The 25,611-nt window shown below is 47.5% G+C and overlaps 2 protein-coding genes across 2 annotated transcripts in view; both read right to left on the bottom strand.

Moving 5' to 3' along the window:
* The window catches only part of LOC134034656 (NADH dehydrogenase [ubiquinone] 1 alpha subcomplex subunit 4-like 2), an 8,578-nt gene extending 4,111 nt beyond the window's left edge, over positions 1-4,467 (bottom strand). The window contains exons 1-3 of the mRNA XM_062479194.1: positions 4,313-4,467; positions 1,943-2,028; positions 37-97 (exon numbers count right to left, since the gene is read on the bottom strand). Coding sequence (XP_062335178.1) covers positions 37-97; positions 1,943-2,028; positions 4,313-4,354 — 189 coding nt within the window. The 5' untranslated portion in view covers positions 4,355-4,467. The remainder of the gene's footprint in view (positions 1-36; positions 98-1,942; positions 2,029-4,312) is intronic.
* A 15,110-nt stretch (positions 4,468-19,577) lies between these two features.
* Positions 19,578-25,051, bottom strand: fam210b (family with sequence similarity 210 member B). Its single transcript, XM_062472317.1, has 3 exons — positions 24,321-25,051; positions 21,710-21,888; positions 19,578-21,508 (listed from the first exon to the last, which is right to left on the bottom strand). Exons 1-3 carry the CDS (start codon positions 24,873-24,875, stop codon positions 21,292-21,294), a joined length of 951 nt encoding a protein of 316 aa, XP_062328301.1. The 5' UTR covers positions 24,876-25,051; the 3' UTR covers positions 19,578-21,291.
* Positions 25,052-25,611: the final 560 nt, after the last annotated feature.

Below are 25,611 nucleotides of genomic sequence, written 5' to 3'. Positions count from 1 at the left end.
AGAAGGAGAGAGGGGGGGAGAGAGAGAGTGCAACACCTTGTACTGGTATGTTGGGCTGAGCTGGTTCCACGGCTCCGGGTTGTTCTTCCTGTCCCAGCTGAAAGAGGAGAGAGAGAGGGAGGAGGAGAGAGAGAGGCAGGGAGGAGGGAGGGGGAGAGAGAGAGGCAGGGAGGAGGGAAGGGGAGAAGAGCAGGGGAATAAAAGACAAAGAGAAGAGATGTGATTATGAGGTGAAATGGAAGCAGGCAGTTCTTGGCAGTCATCCTCTTTCTCATTATCAGAGGAACACTGTGTCCAGCCTGCCCCCCTCCTCCCCTCCCTCCCTCCCTCCCTCCCTCCTCCTTCCTTCCTTCCTTCCTCCCTCCCTCCCTCCCTCCCTCCCTCCCTCCCTCTCCCCCTCGCTATCCCCGTCTACCTCCCTCTTTAGAAATATGTTTTTCAGCCCCAGCCCCGGGGTCCTGTGTGTGTGGAGGGCACTACCTGTGTGTGGAGGGCACTACCTGTGTGTGGAGGGCACTACCTGTGTGTGGAGGGCACTACCTGTGAGTGGAGGGCACTACCTGTGTGTGGAGGGCACTACCTGTGTGTGGAGGGCACTACCTGTGAGTGTGGAGGGCACTACCTGTGAGTGTGGAGGCCACTACCTGTGTGTGGAGGGCACTACCTGTGTGTGGAGGGCACTACCTGTGTGTGTGGAGGGCACTACTTGTGTGTGTGGAGGCCACTACCTGTGTGTGGAGGGCACTACCTGTGAGTGTGGAGGGCACTACCTGTGTGTGTGGAGGGCACTACCTGTGAGTGTGGAGGGCACTACCTGTGTGTGGAGGGCACTACCTGTGTGTGTGGAGGGCACTACCTGTGTGTGGAGGGCACTACCTGTGTGTGTGTGTGGAGGGCACTACCTGTGTGTGGAGGGCACTACCTGTGAGTGTGGAGGGCACTACCTGTGTGTGTGGAGGGCACTACCTGTGAGTGTGGAGGGCACTACCTGTGTGTGTGTGTGGAGGGCACTACTTGTGAGTGGAGGGCACTACCTGTGAGTGTGGAGGGCACTACCTGTGAGTGGAGGGCACTACCTGTGAGTGTGGAGGGCACTACCTGTGTGTGTGTGTGGAGGGCACTACCTGTGAGTGTGGAGGGCACTACCTGTGTGTGTGGAGGGCACTACCTGTGTGTGGAGGGCACTACCTGTGTGTGGAGGGCACTACCTGTGAGTGTGGAGGGCACTACCTGTGTGTGTGGAGGGCACTACCTGTGTGTGTGTGTGTGTGTGTGTGTGGAGGGCACTACCTGTGTGTGTGTGTGTGTGTGTGTGGAGGGCACTACCTGTGTGTGTGTGTGTGTGTGGAGGGCACTACCTGTGTGTGTGGAGGGCACTACCTGTGTGTGTGTGTGTGTGTGTGGAGGGCACTACCTGTGTGTGTGTGTGGAGGGCACTACCTGTGTGTGTGGAGGGCACTACCTGTGTGTGTGTGTGTGTGTGTGTGTGTGGAGGGCACTACCTGTGTGTGTGTGTGGAGGGCACTACCTATGTGTGTGTGTGGAGGGCACTACCTGTGTGTGTGTGTGGAGGGCACTACCTGTGTGTGTGTGTGGAGGGCACTACCTGTGTGTGTGTGTGGAGGGCACTACCTGTGAGTGTGGAGGGCACTACCTGTGTGTGGAGGGCACTACCTGTGTGTGTGTGTGGAGGGCACTACCTGTGTGTGTGTGTGGAGGGCACTACCTGTGTGTGTGGAGGGCACTACCTGTGAGTGGAGGGCACTACCTGTGTGTGTGGAGGGCACTACCTGTGAGTGGAGGGCACTACCTGTGAGTGTGGAGGGCACTACCTGTGAGTGTGGAGGGCACTACTTGTGTGTGGAGGGCACTACCTGTGTGTGTGTGTGGAGGGCACTACCTGTGTGTGGAGGGCACTACCTGTGAGTGTGGAGGGCACTACCTGACGTGGGGTCCCCTGGCCAGACGTATCAGGTAGAGGGAGGCTCCGCCCATGCCCACAAACAGGAAGAAGAACTGGGGGATCAGCTGACAGGAAGAGAAAACAACCACACTGCATCAGCCTGGCAGAGGAGGGTGTGTGTGTGTGTGTGTGTGTGTGTGTGTGTGTGTGTGTGTGTGTGTGTGTGTGTGTGTGTGTGTGTGTGTGTGTGTGTGTGTGTGTGTGTGTGTGTGTGTGTGTGTGTGTGTGTGTGTGTGTACAGTGTATATATAGTACAACACCCACATGCACATGCACACACCTATACACACATGCAGTACACACACTCACACGAGCACACACACATGCAGTACACACACGAGCACACACACATGCATAGAAGTGTGTGTGTCAGTCTGACCCAGCTTCCTGTCAGTCTGGGCTAAGCAGGAGAGCAGAGAGGTGTTACTTTTCTGTATGCCAGCTTCTCCTCCCCTCTCCTCTCCTCCTCCACTCTCAACCTCTTCCTCTCCTTCCCTCTCCTCCTCCACTCTCAACCTCTTCCTCTCCTTCCCTCTCCTCCTCCACTCTCAACCTCTCCTCTTCCTCTCCTCCCCTCTCCTCCTCCACTCTCAACCTCTTCCTCTCCTTCCCTCTCCTCCTCCACTCTCAACCTCTCCTCTTCCTCTCCTCCCCTCTCCTCCTCCACTCTCAACCTCTCCTCTTGCTCTCCTCCCCTCTCCTCCTCCACTCTCAACCTCTCCTCTTCCTCTCCTCCCCTCTCCTCCTCCACTCTCAACCTCTCCTCTTCCTCTCCTTTCCACTCCTTCTCCTTCTCTCCGCCGCTCTCAAATCTCTCTCTCCGCTTGTCAGTCTGTCACACACACACACACACAAACATTCAAATACAGGTGTTTTGAGTGGAGGATGACAAGACTGGAAATAGAAATGTGCGTTGGGGCATGTAACGATGATGATGATTGTGATGAAGATGACGCAAAATCTTATTTGAAACATCCAGGCTTAGAGTGCTGGATGAGTGCTCTTATTACAACCTAATGATCATTCGCTCTCTCTCTCTTTCTCTCTCGCTCTCTCCATTCTCTTTCTTTCCATTCTCTCTCCATTGTCTCCCTCTCGCTCCCCCTCTCATTCTCTCTCCCTTTCTCTCTGTCTCTCCCCCCCATTCTCTGTCTGACTCTACCTCTGCATGTTTATTTATGTTCTGAATATCTTAGTATTGTGCAGCTCGTGTCAGTCCCCCCATCCCTTCCCTCTCGCCATCTTGCAGCGTGGCGCTCAGGTGCTGGTTACCTGGGGCTGGTCGCTGGGGCCGACCACAGACCTTTCTAACCTGTGACGTAAACAGAAACCTCTTGGTTTCAAAGTGAGCGCACACCTGAGGTGCTCAGATACATGAGAACACACCAGCTTCCATAACCTGCTTCTGTGTCTGTAGGTCTGTTTGTCTGTCTGTCTGTACACACACACACACACAGCACAAACTAGCCTAGTGTGTAGTATTGTTCTTTGATCAGTGTTTGTGTGTGTTCGTCTATGGTCTAAGTGTGTGTGTATTCCTCCGCGGTCAGTGTGTGTTTGTGTGTGTGTGTATGCTCTCTGATAGATGTGTGTGTATTCCTCTCTGGTCAGTGTGTGTATGCTGTGGGGTTTGATATTGTTGCAGTCCTTGTTACTGTTCTGGTGGTTTAGGGTTACGGTGGGCTGCCAAACAAACAGAAATGTGGGTCAGCTTGTTCAGCTTGTTCTGCAGCCACAGAACAAATACATCAACTGCCTAATCTATCTGCCTAATCTATGCCTCATCTATCTGCCTAATCTCTCTGCCTCATCTCTCTGCCTCTCTGTCTCAATGCCTCATCTCTCTGCCTCTCTGTCTCAATGCCTCATCTCTCAAACTGAGAGAGCCTTCTAGAGGTAGACTATAGACTGAGTGTGTTAGAGGGGAAAAGGCAGGTTTTTCAGATGCTGATGAACTTCCCAACATCCTTACATTACAATAGTAAAAAAAAGTTGTTTAATAAAGTAGTGTAATCCATTAAAGTAGTATATTATAGTATTTGAAGTTTTGTGTGATAGTATTTAGTGGAGAGATGGTGGGAGAGGAGAAAGTAGGAGATGAGAGGGAGGAGAGGGAGGAGATGAGAGGGAGGAGTAGGAGAGGGAGGAGGAGAGGGAGGAGGAGAGGGAGGAGGAGAGGGAGGAGGAGAGGGAGGAGAGGGAGGAGAGGGAGGAGAGGGAGGAGAGGGAGGAGTAGGAGAGGGAGGAGAGGGAGGAGGAGAGGGAGGAGAGGGAGGAGGAGAGGGAGGAGGAGAGGGAGGAGGAGAGCGAGTAGGAGAGGGAGGAGGAGAGGGAGGAGAGATCACCTACCCCAGGGTGTTTCTGTGCGTGCTGGATCATGGTTCTGATCATGTTTACTCCCAGATGTCAGAGATGAAGAGTTTCAGCTGAACCCAAGAGAGGATCTGACGAGCCTGTCTGTCTGGCAGGCAGCTCATCGCCTCTGTGGATCAGAGCTGTGGGCGGAGCTTGTTGTCAAAGTGCGCCAGTGTAAACTACCTGTTGCTGCCACTTCCTCTCCCTCTCTCCCTCTTTCCCTCCCTCTCTCCCTCCCTCTTTCCCCCTCTCTCTCCCTCCCTCCCTCCCTCACCCTCTTTCTGTTTGTCCCTGGGAGAGAGGGAGAAAAAGAGAGGGGCTGAAGGAGAGAGAGAGAGGAGCAGAGGGGGAGAGAGAGAGGCCAGAGGAAGGGGAGAGAGAGAGAGGGCTGAGGGAGAGAGAGAGGGAGGGAAGGAGAGAGAAAGAGAGGGGCAGAGGGAGGGGGAGAGGCAGGGATGGTTACCTAATCCCTTCTATCACGTCTTGTGAACTATCCCAGGCCAGGACACAGACAAAAAACAAAGAGAGTATTTGTGTGTGTGTGTGTGTGTGTGTGTGGTCTTGTTTAACTACCATTGTGGGTACCAAATGTTCCCCTAAGTATGATGAAACATGAAAAACTGGACTTAGTGGAGCCCTTCTGCTCTTTTCCATAATTTTTAATGTTTTTTTTCAGGTGGTTTTAGGGTTGGAATTAGTGTTAGGATTATAATCACATGAAGGATTAGGGTTAGAGATAACACAATTGGGAGTGAATGGTAGGGCCCAACTTGGATACAGAAAAAACCTTTATGCCTGTGTGTGTGTGTGTGTGTGTGTGTGTGTGTGTGTGTGTGTGTGTGTGTGTGTGTGTGTGTGTGTGTGTGTGTGTGTGTGTGTGTGTGAGTGTGTGTGTGTGTGTGTGAGTGTGTGTGTGTGTGTGTGAGAGAGTGTGTGTGTGTGTGTGTGTGAGTGTGTGTGTGTGTGAGTGTGTGTGTGTGTGTGTGTGTGAGTGTGTGTGTGTGTGTGTGTGTGTGTGTGTGTGTGAGTGTGTGTGTGAGTGTGTGTGTGAGTGTGTGTGTGTGTGTGTGTGTGTGTGTGTGTGAGTGTGTGTGTGTGTGTGTGCGTGCGTGCGTGCGCGCGCGCAGCGCGCGAGCGAGCGAGCGAGCGAGCGAGCGAGCGAGCGAGCGTGAGCGTGAGCGTGAGCGTGTGCGTGTGCGTGTGTGTGAGAGTGCCATCGTACGCCCCAGGGGGTGACCTTGGTCCTGGGACAGTAATGGTCATTGATCTCTGTGGACTGCTGAGGTAGCAGCTGATTACCGTTCTTAACAGCACAGCGACTAATGGAGTTTATACCAGAATGCAACTCTGAACAGAAGCATGCAATAACAACCCTCCTCTTCATCTTCCGCACCCCTGTAGCGGGGTTTGCTCGTTTAAGATTAGCAATACTTAATTTATAATAAAGTATGTAGTTCTTGGGGGCACCACCTCTTATTTGTTAAAGGGACAGAGGAAACCTTATTGAATAATAGCCTTCGTAATAATCAGTCCAATCTTAAGTAGTGAATTTCTATGAAAGTAGAGCAGATCAGATAACGTGAGGGATAACGCGAGTATTATAAACAATGATTTATTTAAGGAAATGTAATTATAATGAACAAATACCAGAGAAGTTATAGGTTAGTTGAAAGTGAGTTGAGTTGAACTGTATAAAGTAGGTCCTAAACTATGATGAGGGTTGGTACAAGATGGTAGGTTGAGAGCGCGTGGGGAAGGGGAAGGGAGAGAGAGAGAGAGAGAGATAGGCTTCTGGAGAACAATGGGAGAGTATGTTAACTAATCCTAACGAAAGTTAGGTTAAATCATTTGCAAACTAAAATCAAACGTAACAAATTAAATCACAATATGCCAATGTTCACAAGTAAGAAATGTAGCAATATCGCAGTTACTGTTGTCAGTTTGAAGAAGAAGAGTCAAAGTTCCGTTGGTCGTTGTCAAACGGTTAGAGCAAAGGAGTCTTTCGTTCAAGTTCCTAGTGGTCCAGTGAGTTGCTGATTGAGAAGGATAGTTCAGATGTGTCGCGAACACTTCCGGTGAATCCTTGCGAAAAAGCCCGGATTGCTTGTGCGTCGAGGTTTTATAATCCTTGAGAAAGGGGGGTATCCTTTTGGAGGTGAACTCTTTGATTGGTCAGTTACTCCCACCTGGGCGTCCATCCTGAGATTGACGTATGGGTGTGAAGTGGTTGATAACTTTTCAGAGTTCAGCTATTTCAAATGTCCATGTATTGCTTATACTTCGAAATATAACAATACAACATTAATAAATGGTTTAGTTTGTAGATTAGAATCATTTTGATATCAAGATTGACTGATTTATCATAACAGGAAAGGAAGTTACATTAAAACATCAAATTATATCAACACAGCATTAAAGGGAAAGCATACATTATAACACATCAACTACTGTCATTGAAATAGTGTCCATGAGCCATGTAGTCCTTGAGAATATGTTTGTAAATCCAGAAAAGTTAGTTCTTCCTTAAAATCCTTTGTCTCCATACTGTAAGGCCATTTTGGTCTACCTTCTGACCCCATGCTGGGCCAGAAGCTTTGAAGCTCCTGCTCTGGAGATAAGGACAAAGGGGGAAACCCCCTTTCTCCTTGTCGGGGGTAGGGGAAAGGTGTGATGGTACGTGGTTTGTCTGTTGGCTCTGCTACACCCCTAAACACCCTATACATCGGTCAGAACCCATCATGCAACAAGCCGTGGTTTGCGTAGAGAGTCTGTGAAGAACTTTTCACAGGAGGGACTCTGAACGTGAAGTTGGTCTTCCCTCCGTTTCATCCGTGTTTACCTGTATTTACTGTCGTGATGGTTCATTCTGCTCCGCTTCCCAAACATCACGTCACATCAATCGAGAAATCCGCCTGTGACATCTCTCCAGAGAGCAAACTATTTCAGCTCCTCCTGACTAAGGTAATGGCCTGGATGCTGCACCCGGAGAGATGGAGATTGATGGAGGATGGAAGAAGGAAAGGTGTTCGACAATAGAGGAGAGAAAATGAGATGCATTAAGAGGAGCACGGGGGTGTGGGGGAGGAGGGGGGATGTCAATATGTTTCACCCTCTTCTATTGTTCCCCATAAAGGATAGCTCTCTCTCTCTCCCTCTCTCTCTCCCCCATCTCTCTCTCCCCTTCGCTCTCTCCCCTTCGCTCTCTCTCTCTCCCTCTCTCTCTCCCCCATCTCTCTCTCCCCTTCGCTCTCTCTCTCTCCCTCTCTCTCTCCCCCATCTCTCTCTCCCCATCTCTCTCTCCCCTTCGCTCTCTCTCTCTCCCTCTCTCTCTCCCCCATCTCTCTCTCCCTATCTCTCTCTCCCCTTCGCTCTCTCTCTCCCTCTCTCTCTCCCCCATCTCTCTCCCTATCTCTCTCTCCCCTTCGCTCTCTCTCCTCATCTCTCTCTCTCTCCCCGTCTGTCTCCCTCTTTGTTCAGAAGCAGAATCGGAATCTCAGTGTCCAAATCTAAATGTTTTCCATTGGTTATTCAGTTATCAGGAAGAGTGCCTTTAATGAGATTTCTCTCTGTGAGAACAGATAGGTCTGTTCCTGAGTACACCCCCCCCCCCCCCTTCCCCTCGCTGTGAGGTCATGCCTGCCACAGTTGCAGAGATCCATGGCACGACCCCACACACACAACCTCTATAAATGTTCAAGGAGGCTGCGCGTGTGTGTGTGTGTGTGTGTGTGTGTGTGTGTGTGTGTGTGTGTGTGTGTGTGTGTGTGTGTGTGTGAGAGTGTGAGCCCCCAGGTGACATTTCTGAGCTCCATGCTGGGGGAATACAGCTGGCCTCATTACAACAGAGACAGCGCCTTGCCTCACCCTCCCTCACCCATGTCACCTTCCCCTCACCCCCTCCCTCACCTATCTCACACTACCCTCACCCCCTCCCTCACCTATCTCACACTACCCTCACCCCCTTCCTCACATATCTCACCTTCTCCTCACCCCCTCACTCACTCACCCACCTCAGGATGGATGGATGGATTGTGACAGTGGCTAATTTGTTGTGTGTCTTCGGTGTGTCTGTTGTTTAGCAGAAGGCGTTTCCAACCGTTTGTGAGCACATGCATGAAATTCAAAACAACAGTTTTCTCTGTACAGTGACAAACATCATGACACACTTGGAGCCATAATAGACTGTCCATAGAGACAAACACACAATTACTCTCACACACACACTTACTCTCACACACACACTTTCCCTTTTTTTTCTATCCGTCCTTCTTTCTCTCTGTCTTACTTTCTGTCACACACACACACACACATCTTTTTTGCAGTTGCTTTGATGCATTTTTCAGGCGACTGTGACACGAATGCCAAAAGCACAGGGTTCATTTGTTCTCCAAATACACACAACCTGTTCTCTTCCTTCACCCCTCTTTGATGAGTCGGCCCCCATCCTCTCTCTCCTCGCTCTCCTATCTCTCTCTCCCTCTCTCCTCTCTCCTCTCTCTCTCTCTCCTCTCTCTCTCCTCTCTCTCTCTCTCTCTCTCTCTCCTGTCTCTCTCCTCTCTCTCTCTCTCTCTCTCTCTCTCCTGTCTCTCTCTCTCCTCTCTCTCCTCTCTCTCTCTCCTCTCTCTCCTCTCTCTCTCCTCTCTCTCTCCTCTCTCTCTCCTCTCTCTCTCTCTCTCTCCTCTCTCTCTCTCTCCTCTCCTTCCCCTCTCCTGTCTCTGTCCCTAACAAAGAAAATGTTTATTGAGACATATTTAAAGAATCCTTGTTGATTTGGTTTGTGTTTTTTTAGTAGGTGTTTAAGGAATCCCAAATCGCATAAAAATTTAAGAATTATTGTTTTCTTTTGGGGGGGGCTGTACAAAAAAAATCCCCTCCATCCAGTGAACGATCAATCATATTTGTTGTTTGTAAGCAGCTATTATAGGTATGCCTTGTAGGCAAGCCTCAAAAGCGTTTCCTTTGCATAATCTACCGATCGTTTCTCTCTCTATCTCTCTCTGAGGGGTCGAGCGATCCGTATGAGCTCCAGTCAGACACACTGAGTTTACAGCGACGGAACATTATATCAGTCAAGTAATGGCCTTCTCTCTGCCCGACGCCTTTGACGAAGACCAGGTTTTCATTGCGGGATGGTAATCAAATTATCTTCAGGTGCGACAGGGACGTTTAATGGGAACATTAAGAAGGATTCTGGGCTTGTATTTCTGAAGGGGGGGAGGGAGGTTTGAGATCTGTGTCTGTGATAGGAGGCGGGGCGCTGGTGTTCAGCTCAATGACGGATGAAGTGTTGGACAGACTGACCGTCAAACTTTTTGTTAGGGGTGAAAAAACCTGCATGGGATCCCTACATCTGATTGGTCAAAAAAGTTACAAAAAGATCCGCATGCTGCGTTGCCGCGGTTGCTCACCGCGGTTTGGTGCGCGCACCTTTCTGTTACCGCAAGACAGGCCTTACCGCAGGAGCGGCAGTTCGAATCCAGTCTCAGCCGTTTCTTGCATGTCTTTCTCTCTCTTCCATCTACATCTCCTATTTATCTTCACTGTGTCTGGAAAGCAAAATTCCCCTCTGAAATAACAATGTATGAAAAGACAAACGCTCTCGTTGGATTGCGGGGTGTGGTGTCGCTGTGTCGAATGTAAGGCTTTGCGCTCAGTAATTTTTTTCTTCAATAAACGGCAGGCTAGTTTATCTCTGTAGACTGGGATAATGGAGTCTCTCCCTTTTCCTGTTTCTTATAGAACATAATCATCTCTCTCTTTCTCTACCACTACTCTCTCCCCTACTTTTCTCTCTCTCTCCCCCCCTTCTTTTCCCCACCTTTCTCCAGCCAACTCTCTCTCTCCCTCCTTCTTTCTCTCTCTCCCCTTCTCTCCTTCCCTTTCTTTCTCTCTCTCCCCCTCTCTCCTTCCCTTTCTCTCTCTCCCCCTCTCTCCTTCCCTTTCTCTCTCCGTCTCTAGCCTTGCATCAGCAGCACCATCTGCCTGCATTGCATCTTGACCTATCGCATTATTATTTCCTCCACAACGTTTACACCCCTCCACACACACACACACACACACACACTCACCCAGACCCGGGGGCCACCACAAGGTAAAGCACAGACACAGTTTAATGAGCTGTGTAGTCCAGTCACACTGTCATAGCCTTCCATAATTCTCTTTGATTGAGTTCTGTATTGTAAAATCAATGTGTCTCAGTAACACACACACTTGTAGATAATATATCTTCAGACGACAAAGAATGGGGGATTCTTCCTCCATCAACCGAGAGAGTGGCCCAAGGATCTCCTGACCAACAGAGCTGGATCGGTGTGTATATTTCATCTTTATTATCACTATTGGCATTATGATGATGTTGCTCTCTGAGCCTGTGGCCGTCTGAGTGTGAAATATACCAGTCAGTCGATACAGCACAGGAGAATCCCAGTGTGATTCAGCACTGTGTGATACAGCACAGGAGAATCCCTGTGTGATTCAGCACTGTGTGATACAGCACAGGAGAATCGCAGTGTGATTCAGCACTGTGTGATACAGCACAGGAGAATCCCAGTGTGAGGTGTGGGATCCACCTCCAGCCTCCACCTCTCCTCCAGCCTCCACCCTTCACCTCCCCAGCCTCCACCTCTCCTCCAGCCTCCACCTCTCCTCCAGCCTCCACCCTTCACCTCCCCAGCCTCCACCTCTCCTCCAGCCTCCACCTCTCCTCCAGCCTCCACCCTTCACCTCCCCAGCCTCCACCTCTCCTCCAGCCTCCACCCTTCACCTCCCCAGCCTCCACCTCTCCTCCAGCCTCCACCTCCCCAGCCTCCACCTACCCTCCAGCCTCCACCTCTCCTCCAGCCTCCACCCTTCACCTTTCCTCTGGTACAGTTTGTGTAGGTTCTAGGGTGTAGGCTTGGTATATAACTGCTTGTTCCAGGGTGTAAGTTCCAGACTGTAGATTTGGGGTGTAGAACCTCTTGTTCCAGACTGTAGATTCTAGGGTGTAGAACCTCTTGTTCCAGACTGTAGATTCTAGGCTGTAGAACCTCTTGTTCCAGACTGTAGATTCTAGGGTGTAGGTTCTAGCTTGTAGAATCACTGGTTCTAGGATGTAGGTTCTAGGTTGTAGGGCCCTGCTTGTTCTCGTCACCATGCAGTTGACTCATCATTACTCCTGTTGTTGAACATTGATGAATAGCCCTGTAGAACTGCAGAGGAATACTGCTTAAAAGGGAAAATGAATCTGAGCTGTGAATAAACGTATTAGCATAGCATAGAGCGTGGTCAGCACTGCCTGTTCAGGGAGAGCCTGTCGTGAAAGAGGCGGGGGGAGAAGGAGGGCCAAGGAACAGCCTTTGGGCTGTAGTTGTAGTGGCAGTGGAGGGAGGGTGGGCAGTGGGTGGAAGACCAACTGAGCAGCACCCCCGACAGCCATTAGTCTTCATTTTGGCCCGGACGTGCAACAGGGCCCTTGTGTCTGAAGGTACAAACTAAAATTTATTGGGCTGGCCTGCTCCGACTAATTGAAAGAAATTGTCTGTCTGTTTGCTTTCCAGCGCGTGTGAGAAGGTTCTGCGATGGCGGTCTAAGACCTCAATCGGCGGCCTGGTTTCTCTCTCTCTCTCTCTCTCTCTCTCTCTCTCTCTCTCTCTCTCTCTCTCTCTCTCTCTCTCTCTCTCTCTCTCTCTCTCTCTCTCTCTCTCTCTCTCTCTCTCTCTCTCGCTCTCTCGCTCTCTCGCTCTGTCTCTCTCTCTCTCGCTCTGTCTCTCTCTCTCTCACTCTGTCTCTCTCTCTCTCGCTCTGTCTCTCTCTCTCTCGCTCTGTCTTTCTCTCTCTCGCTCTGTCTCTCTCTCTCTCGCAGGGTCCTGAAACTAGAGCGCCCTCCGCTCAGTGAGCTTGGCTACGCTCCGACATCCCAGAGTTCACAGAAAGATAGGTTTTCTGTCAGTTCAACATTACGTGAGAATGAGGGGGGAGAGAGAGAGATCAGGAGTCAGGTGGCTGAGCGGTGAGGGAGTCGGGCTAGTAATCCGAAGGTTGCCAGTTCGATTCCCGGTCATGCCAACTGACGTTGTGTCCTTGGGCAAGGCACTTCACCCTACTTGCCTCGGGGGAATGTCCCTGTACTTACTGTAAGTCGCTCTGGATAAGAGCGTCTGCTAAATGACTAAATGTAAATGTAAAGATCAACTTTCCTCAAGAGACAGAAAGAGAGATGAATCTAACTCAGGGGAGAGAGTTCAGTGTGGCTAGGGGTCAGAAGACACACCAACTCTATAACCGTTTCTAACCGAGCGCAAGCTATTTGCATAGAGACATTGTCCAACTCGAGCCAATGTTGCCTCATCCTACGGGAGTTTAGCGGTGAGATGACTGAGGGCACAAAGGTATTTGTATCGGTGCTTGTGGGTCTTTGAAGCAGTCACCCAAAGACATTTTTTGAAACCGAGGATGGGTGCTGTCTGACAGGATAGATTCTGCTATCTTCAACGGCGGTTTGCCATATAAATCAGGTAGACTTTTCTGATGAGTACCTGTAATACTACTGAATACTGATCACCCTAGTTCATGCCTTTTTCTGTTTGAGGTTGACAGAAGAATAGCCTGCCAACAGATGAAATAAAAAATAAATATCGACTCAATAAAAGATCTGTAAAACAACTGTACACATCCCCTGAATGAACTTTAGACTGTCCTTGTTTCTTTGCCTCCTATCTCCTAGATTCTTCACAAACATCTAAAGCATAGAGATCAGGGGCGTTGTTAGACATAAAACTACCGGGGCACAGGCCCCTATTCATATCCCTTTTTTTTCTTTCAAGCTTGCTGCGCACAATGCACTACTAGGCTATAGAAACTCCCCCTTTTAACCCACTTTACACAGTTCATGGACGCAAGTTTGATATCAGATTTCAGGAACATCAATAGTTTTCGCATTCATTTGAGCGCAAATACTGTTTTTTTGAGCTTCATGTAGTATTGTTTTTATGTTTTAGTCAAAATAAGATGATCTGTTGGCCTATCATTTAGAAACTTTCTTTATTTTAGTAATGTTTTCTTAGCCTATCAATTCTGACTTGTGTGCCAAGTCCGATACCTGGATTTCTGTGTGCGTGCTGCAGTGGCTAATTGGCGAGCTCAGAAGAGTGCGCTGACATGGAATTCTGCGTGCATCGGTTTGTGTTTTCGGTTTAACTGCTTTGATTTTACAAGCGTTGATTGGGATATTGCGTTTATTTCTTCCGGGATTATCAATCCAAATTAATGCATTGACTAATAAAGTAAATTGTTAAAACTCAAACTTTCGATTTTACTGGGGCACAGCAGATTTATACTGGGGCACGTGCCCCATTAAAAATGGTCTAAGGACGCCCCTTATAGAGATCATGGACTTTTCTCTTCCAAGTCCAAGGAGTTGACTTTGTTAAAAGTCAAACTGCTGACCCTAAACTTCCAATGTCTTTAGACAGCAGTCTTAACAGCGTTGGTGTGGTTTCAGACCCCGAAGCACTTGGCGCTCTACTTGATTTATGAGTAGCCTTGCAGACTTCTCCCTGCGTTACCGTTTTTGAAAGTACAGCTCAGCTAGCTGTTAGCCAACACCCTTCCCTGTGAATTACCAGCTAGCTGTTAGCCAACCCCATACCCTTTAATATAACTGCTAGCTGTTAGCTAACTCTTTACACTCTGGATGAACCGTTAGCTGTTAGCTAACCCCATACACTCTGGATGAACTGTTAGCTGTTAGCTAACCCCATACACTCTGGATGCACTGTTAGCTGTTAGCTAACCCCATACGCTCGGGATGAACCGTTAGCTGTTAGCCACCATACCCATGAGCACTATACCCTGGATGGATGTCACCGCAACTGACAGAGACTCAAGCCTCAGCACCCTCCAAACACAAACTGATCCTAGACCTGTCACCTCGGCAGTGACAGTTGGTTGGCTGCCACCTTCTCCTTCGTCAGGATCTCAGGTAGAACGACGTGTCGTCTCCGCAGCCCAGCTCCTCTATAATTGCCACGTTCAACATGTGGACCGGATCCTGGGTGGGATGTGCAGGGAGGCAGTATGGAAAATAAATCAGTCTCTCTGCCAAAGACTGGCATCCCCCGTTTAAAATAATAAGATGCAGCTGTTCATGGTACCAACTGTCTCCCTTCGCTTTCCTGTGGCCTCCATGGCAACGGCGAGGGCCGTGATGAAGGCAGACATGTGACAGGAGCGGCAGGTTGGTGCATCTGCTAAACCCTAACTCAGGAGAGAGGGAGAGAAATAGAAAGAAGGGGAGAGAGAGAGGGGGGGAGACAGAGAGAAAGCACTGAACCTAACTCAAGAAACAGAGAGATAACGTGAGACTAAGACTAAGTTATAGAAAGAAATGAAGCGTGTGTTTTCAACTCCTCTCAGCGATAATCTAGCCTGGGTTCAGGCACTGGTAGACCTTGCACCAGACGCTCACATATGTCTCTACCTGTCTCAGTTTGCTTGAATGTAGAGATGAATGGTAGCTCCCAGACCCACACTGTAGACACACTAACTAACCCTGTAGACACACTAACTAACCCTATAGACACACTAACTAACCCTGTAGATACACGAAATAACACTGTAGATACACTAACTAACCGTGTAGACACACTAACTAACCCTATAGACACACTAACTAACCCTGTAGATACACTAACTAACCCTGTAGACACACTAACTAACCCTGTAGACACACTAACTAACCCTATAGACACACTAACTAACCCTGTAGATACACGAAATAACACTGTAGATACACTAACTAACCCTGTAGATACACTAACTAACCCTGTAGACACACTAACTAACCCTGTAGACACACTAACTAACCCTGTAGATACACTAACTAACCCTATAGACACACTAACTAACCCTGTAAACATGCTAACTAACCCTGTAAACACGCTAACTAACCCTATAGACACACTAACTAACCCTGTAGACACACTAACTAACCCTGTAGACACACTAACTAACACTGTAGACACACTAACTAACCCTATAGACACACTAACTAACCCTGTAGACACACTAACTAACACTGTAGACACACTAACTAACCCTGTAGATACACTAACTAACCCTATAGACACACTAACTAACCCTATAGACACACTAACTAACCCTGTAGACACACTAACTAACCCTATAGACACACTAACTAACCCTGTAAACATGCTAACTAACCCTGTAAACATGCTAACTAACCCTATAGTAGGGTGACCAGACGTCCTCTTTTACCCGGACATGTCCTCTTTTCGAGACCTAAAAAATGCGTCCGGCAGGGATTCCAAAATTGTCCGTGATTTTGCCTCGTCAGATATTTGTGTTTCTCTGGGTCTTTCACAAACTATTACGCCCTTATAAGTTTTGGAAAGGGTATCTCCCTTACGTTCCACCTTCTTGCGCGAGCTCTGACTGTAGAGAGTCTACCCTGTAGACTCACTAACTAACCCTACACAGTAGCCTATGCACAGTAACATTTTAAAAGTGATTAATTTAACAGGAGCTTTCATCCAGTGACATGTAAATATTGCGTATAGAGGGAACAGCAGGGGAGGTAACCTTGAGCACGTCTGCAGCAGTGAGAGTTTACAGAGCAGGTGTGTGTGACCAGGAAGCTGCTTGCAGGCCTTGCTGGAGTACGCGACTGACAGGGTGAGGCAGAGGGTTGATTGGAAAAAAAAGTTAAGAAATTGTTCTCTTGTCTCTCACTCCTTTCTCTCTGTCACCGCCCATCTCTCTCTCTCATTCTCTCTCTCTCCTTCTCACTCTCTCTTTCTTTCTCTCTCTCTCCTTCTCCTTCTCTCTCTCTCTCTCCTTCTCCTTCTCTCTCTCTCTCTCTCTCTCTCTCTCTCTCTCTCTCTCTCTCTCTCTCCTTCTCTCTCTCTCTCCTTCTCTCTCTCTCTCCTTCTCTCTCTCCTCTCTCTCTCTCTCCTTCTCTCTCTCTCTCTCTCTCTCTCTCCTTCTCTTTCTCACCTCTCTCTCTCCTCTCTCTCTCTCCTCTCTCTCTCCTTCTCTCTCTCTCCTCTCTCTCTCTCACGTCACACCCTCTCTCGCTCTCGCTCTGCATTGCTGTCACACTCTTCCAGTTGCTGGATTACTACCCCACCTCCCCTTTTCTCTTTCTTTCTTTCTCTCTCTCTCTACATCTGTTGCTCTCTCAGTACAAGCTTACCACCCTCACCCTTGAGGGTTTAGGTTGGTTGAGGGGCAGTTCTATGGGCATATGTGAAGCCCTCTGTGACATGCTTGCGTGTAAAAAGGGCTATACAAATACATTTGATTTGATTTGATTTTACTCACCCCTTCAAGTATCCTTCTCTCTCACTCTCTCACTCTCTCTCTATCAATCCAGATGAGTGTCTCTCCCCCCCCCCCCCCCTCCCCCCTCTCTCAGTCCAGATGAGTGTGAGTGTATAACCTGACAGGCCTGGAGAGGCCTGGCCATGTGTCTGAAAGGACTGTCACACCAATTTGTTCCTCGCCATGGGGGACATGTAGGCTAGGCTGCTGATGTCAGCTCAGGAACCCTCGCACCAGCTAATGAGGCTCCATTGTGTATATGTGTGTGGTGGTGTGTGGTACGTGTGTGTGGGGGTGAGAGTGTGTGTGTGTGGGGGGGAGGGAGGAGTGTGTGTGTGTAGTGTGTGTATACGTGTGTGTAGTGTGTGTATATGTGTGTCTGTGTGTATATGTATGTGTATACATGTGTGTGGGGGTGAGAGTGTGTGTGTGTGTGTGTGTGTGTGTGTGTATATGTGTGTGCGTGTGTATACGTGTGTGTAGTGTGTGTGTATTCAAGTGTGTACTGTGTGTGTGTGTGTGTGTGTATATGTGTGTGTGTGTATACCTGTGTAGTGTGTGTATATGTGTGTGTGTGTGTGTGTATACCTGTGTAGTGTGTGTGTGTATATACGTGTGTGTAGTGTGTGTAGTGTACGTGTGTGTGTGTATATATGTGTGCGCCACAAACTGTAACTGATAACTGGCAGATCCATCCTTCCCTCCCTCCATAACCTCTCATGCTGTACGATCACTCCACTGGCTGAATAATTTATCTGACCAAGAAATATAAAAGCTGTGTCTTGGACAGAGCCCAGAGACTGCTGTGGTTTTAACCCTGCTCATCAACACTGCCTCGTCTCTCATACAACAACAAACATGTCTCTTTCGAAAATCCTGGCTACACTTGACTTCCTCCAGATGGTATCTCTACATGTCTACTGTACACACAGACATGGATACACTTCAGAAAACAAATAACATATAGAACACTTGGGAACAATAGGAGAAGGTTCCAGAACGCTTTTCAGCTTATTTGGAACCCTATCTGGTGCTTACCTGCATAGATATATATCTATGCTTACCTGCGTAATAAGAATCCTGCATGGAACCCTCTGACATTCAAATGGGGTTGTTGTCTGGAACCTTCGTTGCTTGTTACAAATGGTTCCATTATGGCTTTATATCTCTACATATGCACAAACAAGGTTCATTCCAGTGGCCAGCTATTGCACCAGAGCAAAACTGTTGCTATATTAGTTCACTGTACTTTAAGCATTACAGTTTTTCTCAATTGTTTACACACAAATACTGGTACTTGAGACACAATGACCACAACATGTAACTCATGCACCAACCCCATGAACCAATTCTGCTAAACTACAAGCACAATTCCTGCTTTACACTCAAATTGCAGCACAATTCTCTGCATTTGGCACAATGTCCCCCACAATGTCCCCCACAAACGCGTATACCCCTTCTCCAAGCTATGGAAGACGCATGTGGAGATATAGCAGTTGATGCTTTTCATGGCTGGATTCGCCATGCTAGGCGATATTTCCCCCGCTGCTTGGCCAGGGAAAACATTGCTTGTGACGTGGATGAGGTGCTGTGGCCAGACCGAAACAGGAGAGAGGATGCATAGTGTTTTTTTTTCTTTCTGTAACTGTATACAGTACATTCTTCTGTTTTGTATGTAGACCATTATGTGACACTTTGTTGGTTGGGATGTACACTCTGTACATTGTTTTGGGGGGAAAAATTAAATATATCTGTTACCGTGTATTTGTGTGTTCTGAGTATAAAAACAATATTCTCAATATTTTATAACACACTGAACAAAAAAAGGCCTAAATCACTATGATGATAGTGTTTTACATTGAGCACATCAGTGTTCAAATGGTTCTTATAAATGTCGATTCATATGATGGGTTGTGTGTGTCATTTGAAGACAAAATACAATTTTGAGAAGAAATAACATTGTTTTGAATATAAAGTTTAATTTTGCAGGAGAAGTGAGGGGTTTTGCCCATTGTGTGTGTTTTGATTTGTGTGTAGAGTTCTGAGAGTATGAGGTATGCATTCAGAAAATGTGTGTAACCAATCGAGAAAAACTGTAAACAAAACACGTTGTTTATGCATCGGTTAGGGTTGTGGTGGCCATTTGAATTTCCTTTCTTATGAAGCTTTTAACTAACCAAGCCATCGCATAAAATGTAGTTTTTTTGTTTTTAACATATATAGATTCATAAATCGTAGTATAGTTTGTAGACTGTAGGCTAGGTTACGCGGTAGCACACTGAGAGGCGAGCCCAGGGGTTAGGGTTGGGCTGGGAAGGTGAGACGCTCACATGAGGGTTAGGTAGAGCCCGTTCATGTGAGAACATTCTCATTTCATCTTTTATTTTTATGATCACGTACCGTGTCTGAGAATTTATTTGTATTTTTTTAAATGAGGTTGGTGACATACGGAATGTTGAAATGCCCCTAGTGAAATTGTGTTTAAAGTGACAAGGAAGTTCCTGGCATCCTTGCAGATGTGTGGTTCTAGAGCTCCCCTTTGTGGCCAATGCTGGTACAGCATCCACAAACTCAATACAAAATACAACATGGTTGCTTTGATAGCAGCAGATATGCAAACAAACACTTGTTTACACCCAGACAGCCCTAAAAAAACGTAGTATATCCCAATCCATGTTATGTCTACAGTACGCCAAAATACCAGGATGCCCTGCTACAGCCGGTGACATTCTTCAGCGTTCGAGCCAGCATGTTTCTCTGGCGGAGTGCCTTTTCTCCGGGCGTGAAGGAGGACCGGGCCTCTTCCGACACTCTAAACTTTTTGTAGTGAAGCCTCCTTAACTTGTATAAACGATTCATAATGAACACTACAGTTCTTATATCCTCAAAACCGTTCGTATATCACTATGCTCATCAAAACAATCACACAGACAGACGATGGTATTCACAAGTTTAATAGTTAAATACAACTTCATCTCATTAAAAAAATGCTGTCCTCTGGGGTTGGGTAGAGATGTAACAGACAGGAAACAGGAGAGAGACTGGAGGCTAACCTGGGAACCAGACCAACCTGACAGTTTGACGGTTTATTTGACCCGGAACATCACCTTGGCGACCCTCCCATGGTAACAGATTTCCCTCCGGGGTGAAAAGTGCCGGGCGAATCACAACCATGTATCTGACGTGTGGTTATCTGACCATTTAGCTGTTGAGGCATTTTTTCGTAAAAAACCAAGAGGACATTTCGTTGCTCTGATTGAGTGTCGAGCCATTTCGGCCTACACTCGTTGACCACGCCCCCTTAGAAACCGAAAATGAACCGTGTCGGTTTCAGACCAAAAGTAGAACCTGTCTGGCGACGGTGCTGGGCTATCCGGAGACGGGAGAGGAAGCAGGATTGTGCTGAGTCACTCTGGGGGAGAAGTCGCCCAGTCAGCAGACAGCCAGCACTGATCATCAGCTTTATAATACCCCATCTCCATGGAGACCCATCTCCACAGAGACCTCTCTCAGCACAGAGAAGTCTGACCAACTCAGCAACAACCCGGCTCCACCTCCGAGAGAGAGGGAAGGAGGGTAGAGAAGGAGGAATAGGGAGATGGAAGAGGTGGAGAGAGATGGATATATAAAAGAGGGAGAGACGGAGAAAGAGGGGTAATGAGATAGAGAGGAAGGGTGGCTCAACCGAGCCTTCTGCCCCCCCCCCCCCCCCCCTCTACGTTCCTGTGTCTCTATCCAACCAGGCATGAAAATGCCAAAAATATATATTTGAAAGCGGCAAGGAGGTTGAAAGGGAGGGGAGGGAAAAAGAGGGAGAGAAACGACCCTCTTATATACCTGATAAAAGTTCTGATTGTAGATATTAATGAATTGCATTCTGTTGGTCTTCATTTTATTTTTTCTTCTTTTGGAATGCAATCAGGCTGAACTAAACCTGTTCTGGTGCATTTACAGCAGTTGGCTGAGCACTTTATTCACTTTAAAGGTAAATAAATTATCATACAAAACCTCACTTTGAAAGTCAATATTAATCCACTCTAAGGTTACTTAAGTTGAAAGCAGGTAAGATGTGTGCCTTTAGATACAGAAGGATCAGAGTCTGAGGGTCGTCTGGGGGTCATCTGGGGGGATAACTGAGACTTCGACCAGACAGGACACCCCTCTTGTCCTCCCCACTGAAGGCTGACGCACATTCCAGATTACTGAGCTCACATCATTAACACAATCAGCAATGACACATCACATTTTGCAATCACAACTTTGTCGATAAAAACTATATAAGCTACTAACGAGTGTAGTATCTGTTATGCACCATTGTCAGTTTATGGGTAAACTCAACTGTTACCGTTGAGTTGGTTTCTGGCATGCTAGGTAGTGCACATCAAGTGCACCCAAAGTGCTGATGAAAAAGCATTTGGCTAAACTTTGACTAGGTTTCATACTGAGCTTAAAAACATAGAGATCCTTAAAGAACCAAATATAATGTAGTTGTGTATGTTTACACCAATCCAGCTAGTGTTTGATATCGTTGTTTGGGGGATAGCCGTAACAAATGATTACACACCTACTACCGTTTTATTGTATAATGCATGATGGATTCGGTAATAATATTAAGATGATGGCAAATGAGTGAGTGTATGAGTGAGTGTGTCTCAGGGTGCAGACCCGGGGGGTCTGAAGAGGCCAGTCTTTCTGAAGTGTCTCACGATGAGAGGAACAGACACCAGGGTGATGCTGATGCGTACGGGGGCGAACAGCTTGTGCACTGCGTAGGCCAACACCAAAGTGCTGGTGCCGGCGGCCATCTTGGACTGGACCCCACTTTCACTGAAGCCCAGCTTGCATAGCAAACCTGCCATGTCTATCCCACTGTGGAGACAGACACACACACACACATGAGTGAGTGCACACACACACACACAAACACGAGTGAGTGCACACACACAGAGAATACGGACAGTTACTCAGACAGAATTGGGACAATTTTTATTTAACTGCACAGATGTTTTACTGTCTCCACACACACACACACACACACACACACACACACACACACAGGCGTGTAGATACCTGGACACTGCAAGGTAGAACATGCCCAGGGACATGAGGGAGATGCAGACGTGGAAGGAGACGCCTACAGCACCATACTCCTTGAACACCTTCTTCAGCTGCTGGGTCCTGCTGGGCTTGTCCTCCCCCGGCCCCGGCCCTGGGTCTGGCCCTGGGGACGAGGAGGACTGGGAGGGGTTCTGGTCCAGGTGGATGGAGAGGGAGAAGATGTCAGAACAGGAGCCGTGTTCATCAGTGAATGCCGGTAAGTATGTATATACAGGGCTCTACATTTACTTCTTTGCTTGGGAGCACTGGTGCTTCAAACTAACAAAGTTAGGAGCACCCGCCGAAAAGTTTCATATCGTCTTTTCATTTCTTCATATGTGTGTTTGAGTGTCTGTATGTGTGTGTGTGTGAGTGTGTTCAGGCCACCCTGGCATCCAGATGAACAAGGCAGCAGGTCTAATCTAGCAGGCTGACACGCAGTGAGGAGCTAGAGGTCGCCACAGCGTGTGAGTCGCCTCACGCCTGTAAATGGATTAGTTCCAGCAAAACACAATAGAGGACAGGGACGAACGGCATGCTGGGAATACTGATTCACAACACCCAGGTCATGTGCCTCACACGGCCAATGAGGAGGCAGGGTTTCCATTCCAGGAAATAACAAGCCATTTGTTTGAGAACTATACATAAAATGTACTATATTCAGAAGAACTGGCGTTCCATGGGGGGGGGACTACATGACCTCCCATGATGCATCAGTTCAGTCAGGACAGGAAGTAGGCCAATCAAGCTGGTATGATGGATCTGGATATTACACAAATATAAGTGTACAACATTTAATATACAAGTATATAATCTGATCTAAGAGTTCATAGAGGGCTGAGACCTATATGCACCTCAAGCATGGTCTTAACACTCGCTGTACCTTTTAACTCTTTCTCTCCCTGGTCGGGGGTGTTTGTGAGAAATTAAGGATTTAACCTTTATACTGCATGAAAAGAACAGTGTGTGGAAAGATTTCCTACCTAATAATGTGTTATGAAAACTGCTCTGGCGTGCAAAATAGATATGACACACTCAAGGCCTTCCTCCCAGTATCATCCGCAACCCGTGATAAACCATGTTAGTTCCTTGAACTAAATATCACCTCGTAGGAAGAATACTATCATCAGCTAGACAGCTGCTATGCAGGGGAGGAGAATTCTCACCAATGTTGTATAAACAATCATGCATGAAGACTAGATTTTACACAACTCTGAACCGAGTCAGACTTGTTTCCTTGCTGGCAAGAATAAAACTATTGCACATTCCTTGAGCCTGACGACTCTGTGCAATTCTTTTTAAAGATTTACCTAACAGAGGGGGGGGGGGGGGGGGTGACCCTGGGTAAGGTCAGCAGGGTGCCATGGACACATAAACAGAGAGAGGGAGAGACAGACAGACAGACAGGCAGACAGACACTCAGGCAGGCAGACAGGCAGACAGAAAGGCCTCTGTTGGCCAAAGAGCAGCAACCTGCCAGACAGCAGTAGGAGCACACACACAGCCTGGCAGGCTGCGGTGGGCGTGGCCTGTGGGCGTGGCCTGTGGGCGGTGTGTGCAGGGAGTTGTGTCTGGGAGGAGACGGAGAACAGAGGAGCTGCTGTGTGTGATAACACTCTCTCTCTCTCTCTCTCTCTCTCACACACACACACACACAGGCCTGCAGATTCTCGCGCACACACACACACACATACACAAATAGTTGCCTCAATGTCTAATGTGTTGCCCCTGAGCAACCATAAGACAAACATGATGTTGCTGTTAGTTCCATGTGCCTGCTCAGAGCTGGAGATGCAATCTAATTAGGATTCCTCCAGTAGGAGGAATTGTTAGTAACTAACACACACCCTAACCTAAACTCTCACACTAACCCTAACACCCCACCCTATGGATCACTGTGGTGTCCTCTTGTTCTAATGGGATTTGTTTTCTTCTTTCTTTTTACTCGACTACACTACTTCTTTCTAGACTATACAACCTCAGACTACTTCCTAGTGGATGATTTCGTGCTACACTACACAGAGTCCATGCTATGGGGATCATGTGTAATGATGCATGGGCTTAATGAGTATAGCTCGTCTACAGTTAACTAGACGGGGTTCATCGAGATACCGTCAAATCTCGTCCTTATGGACTAACTGCTTCATGGTATTCCTTCCTGGAGGAATATGTCGAAGAGGAATATCCTTCTTTAACATGTTAGCGTAGGAGGAGTCGTTATTAGGTCAGCGAGTCTCCAAAGGGACACTTCAATGGAAGAGGAAAAATGTATAGCTTTAATCCATTCTCACAAAAACTAGGCTAGTAACACCACGTGAACAGCGCAACACGCGTCACGTAACAGCCTTCTTGTATAAGCGCTCTGCATGACTATCGTTCCAAATGTATAGTTTACAAGCTGTTAACCGATCATTTGATACATGAATCTTACAACTAACACATTACTGCCTCCGGAACACCAGTTGAATAGTCCATAAACGAGCTCTATGTTTCGCCTGTTAACAAAAGCGGCATGATTGCTGGTTAAACATTGTTGAGAGCGGTGTCGTGGGGTTAAACAAATAATGTTACGAGTTTCATTTACCTCTTTGTTGTCCGTGACTGCGTCCTCTGAGGTGCCTGCCTCGCGCTTCTCCTTGGTAGCGGTAGATGAAGCTCTCATTTGCACAATAGTGGAGAGGAAACGCGTTGAGCAGAACGTTGTGTCATTTGTAAACAAAACAGAGTGAACTGTACCGAGTTTACTGCGCCCGTTTGCATTTACTAAGATGAGCGTAGATAAAGACTTACATGTATTGCTGTCGTGTAAAACGTTACTTTTGTTTTGACTCCGAGAGAGACTTGGAGCAATAGGGGTTACCCGAGCTAAATGTTCCCACTGCGAAATTATTAAATGGGACGAATCCAGGTAGTTTTTGGCGGTGAACATTTCCCCTCGTCGCTTTTCACATGGTGAGAGTTCTAGGTCCGGACAACAGACGGATCGACTAAAAGCTCCAGGACATTGAAATGTATGTCTATAACGTAATGTCGAGCAGGTAACGTCCCCCAGTCTGTTTAATGTGACTTGCGCGTATATGGAGTTCCAAGCTTCACCTACAGCCGCTGTCGACAATCTCACTTTGCGACCGAGAAACATTTTCCTTCTCGTTGAAGAGGAGACAAATTATACTAATATTCTAGCGACAGCTATGGAAAACACGGGTAGAAAGCTAATCAGAGTGGCTAGCTGTAAATATGCATGCTGCCCCCATATCTTCCTGCACAGTGCTGTTAACTAGTGGGGTCTCTTCGTTTTAGATGAACAAAGCCGTCTGCGTGCGTCTGTCATATGACACAGATCAACAGAGATCAATCGATGCCGGGGTAAACCACGCGGGATTTTTGTCAATAGTCGGTATACGGTGTGTTTTCCACTCTTTCAACGGAAATATTCCGAAGGTCCTCGGCTTCTCAAATTATTGGCGCTGACCCTATGCACAGTGACCGCGGGGTGACCCATGCCTTTTTAAACGAGTTATTATTGACAGCCAATGAAGTTGGACGCACTTCCACCAATAACGTGCATGGATTCAAGGGTAAAAAAAAATACTTAAAAGTGTACTGTAACCATGGAAGTAAACTGCTTAAATAATTCACAAGCAAGCGTCTCAATGATACGATACATAATGGGAAACCTAGCAGTCAACAGATTACACGTTTCAGGCATTCTCAGCGTTTGTATCAAGACACATTTATTGTTTCGTATATGTACATGTACCTACAGTACGTAATATTTACAGCAACGTTAATTATGAAGTGTTATAAACACTTCTCCGAGGGCTTAGGTTTGTTATAAATGCTGATCCGTGGGCATCTGTAAAGCCCTCGTTGTG

This window comes from Osmerus eperlanus, chromosome 1, assembly GCF_963692335.1.
Source record: "Osmerus eperlanus chromosome 1, fOsmEpe2.1, whole genome shotgun sequence".
Classification (NCBI taxonomy): domain Eukaryota; kingdom Metazoa; phylum Chordata; class Actinopteri; order Osmeriformes; family Osmeridae; genus Osmerus; species Osmerus eperlanus.
Note: the sequence above shows the minus strand (reverse complement) of the source record. Positions and strands in the feature narration are given on the sequence as shown.

What these genes read in the sequence shown, in the direction of transcription:
- fam210b (XM_062472317.1), bottom strand. Translation starts at nt 24,875, where the DNA reads ATGTTTCTCGGTCGCAAAGTGAGATTGTCGACAGCGGCTGTAGGTGAA. An exon ending in CAGTCACGGACAACAAAGAG is followed by an intron (nt 21,889 to 24,320) that starts GTAAATGAAACT and finishes CACCTGGACCAG; the next exon opens with AACCCCTCCCAGTCCTCCTC. An exon ending in TTCTACCTTGCAGTGTCCAG is followed by an intron (nt 21,509 to 21,709) that starts GTATCTACACGC and finishes CTGTCTCCACAG; the next exon opens with TGGGATAGACATGGCAGGTT.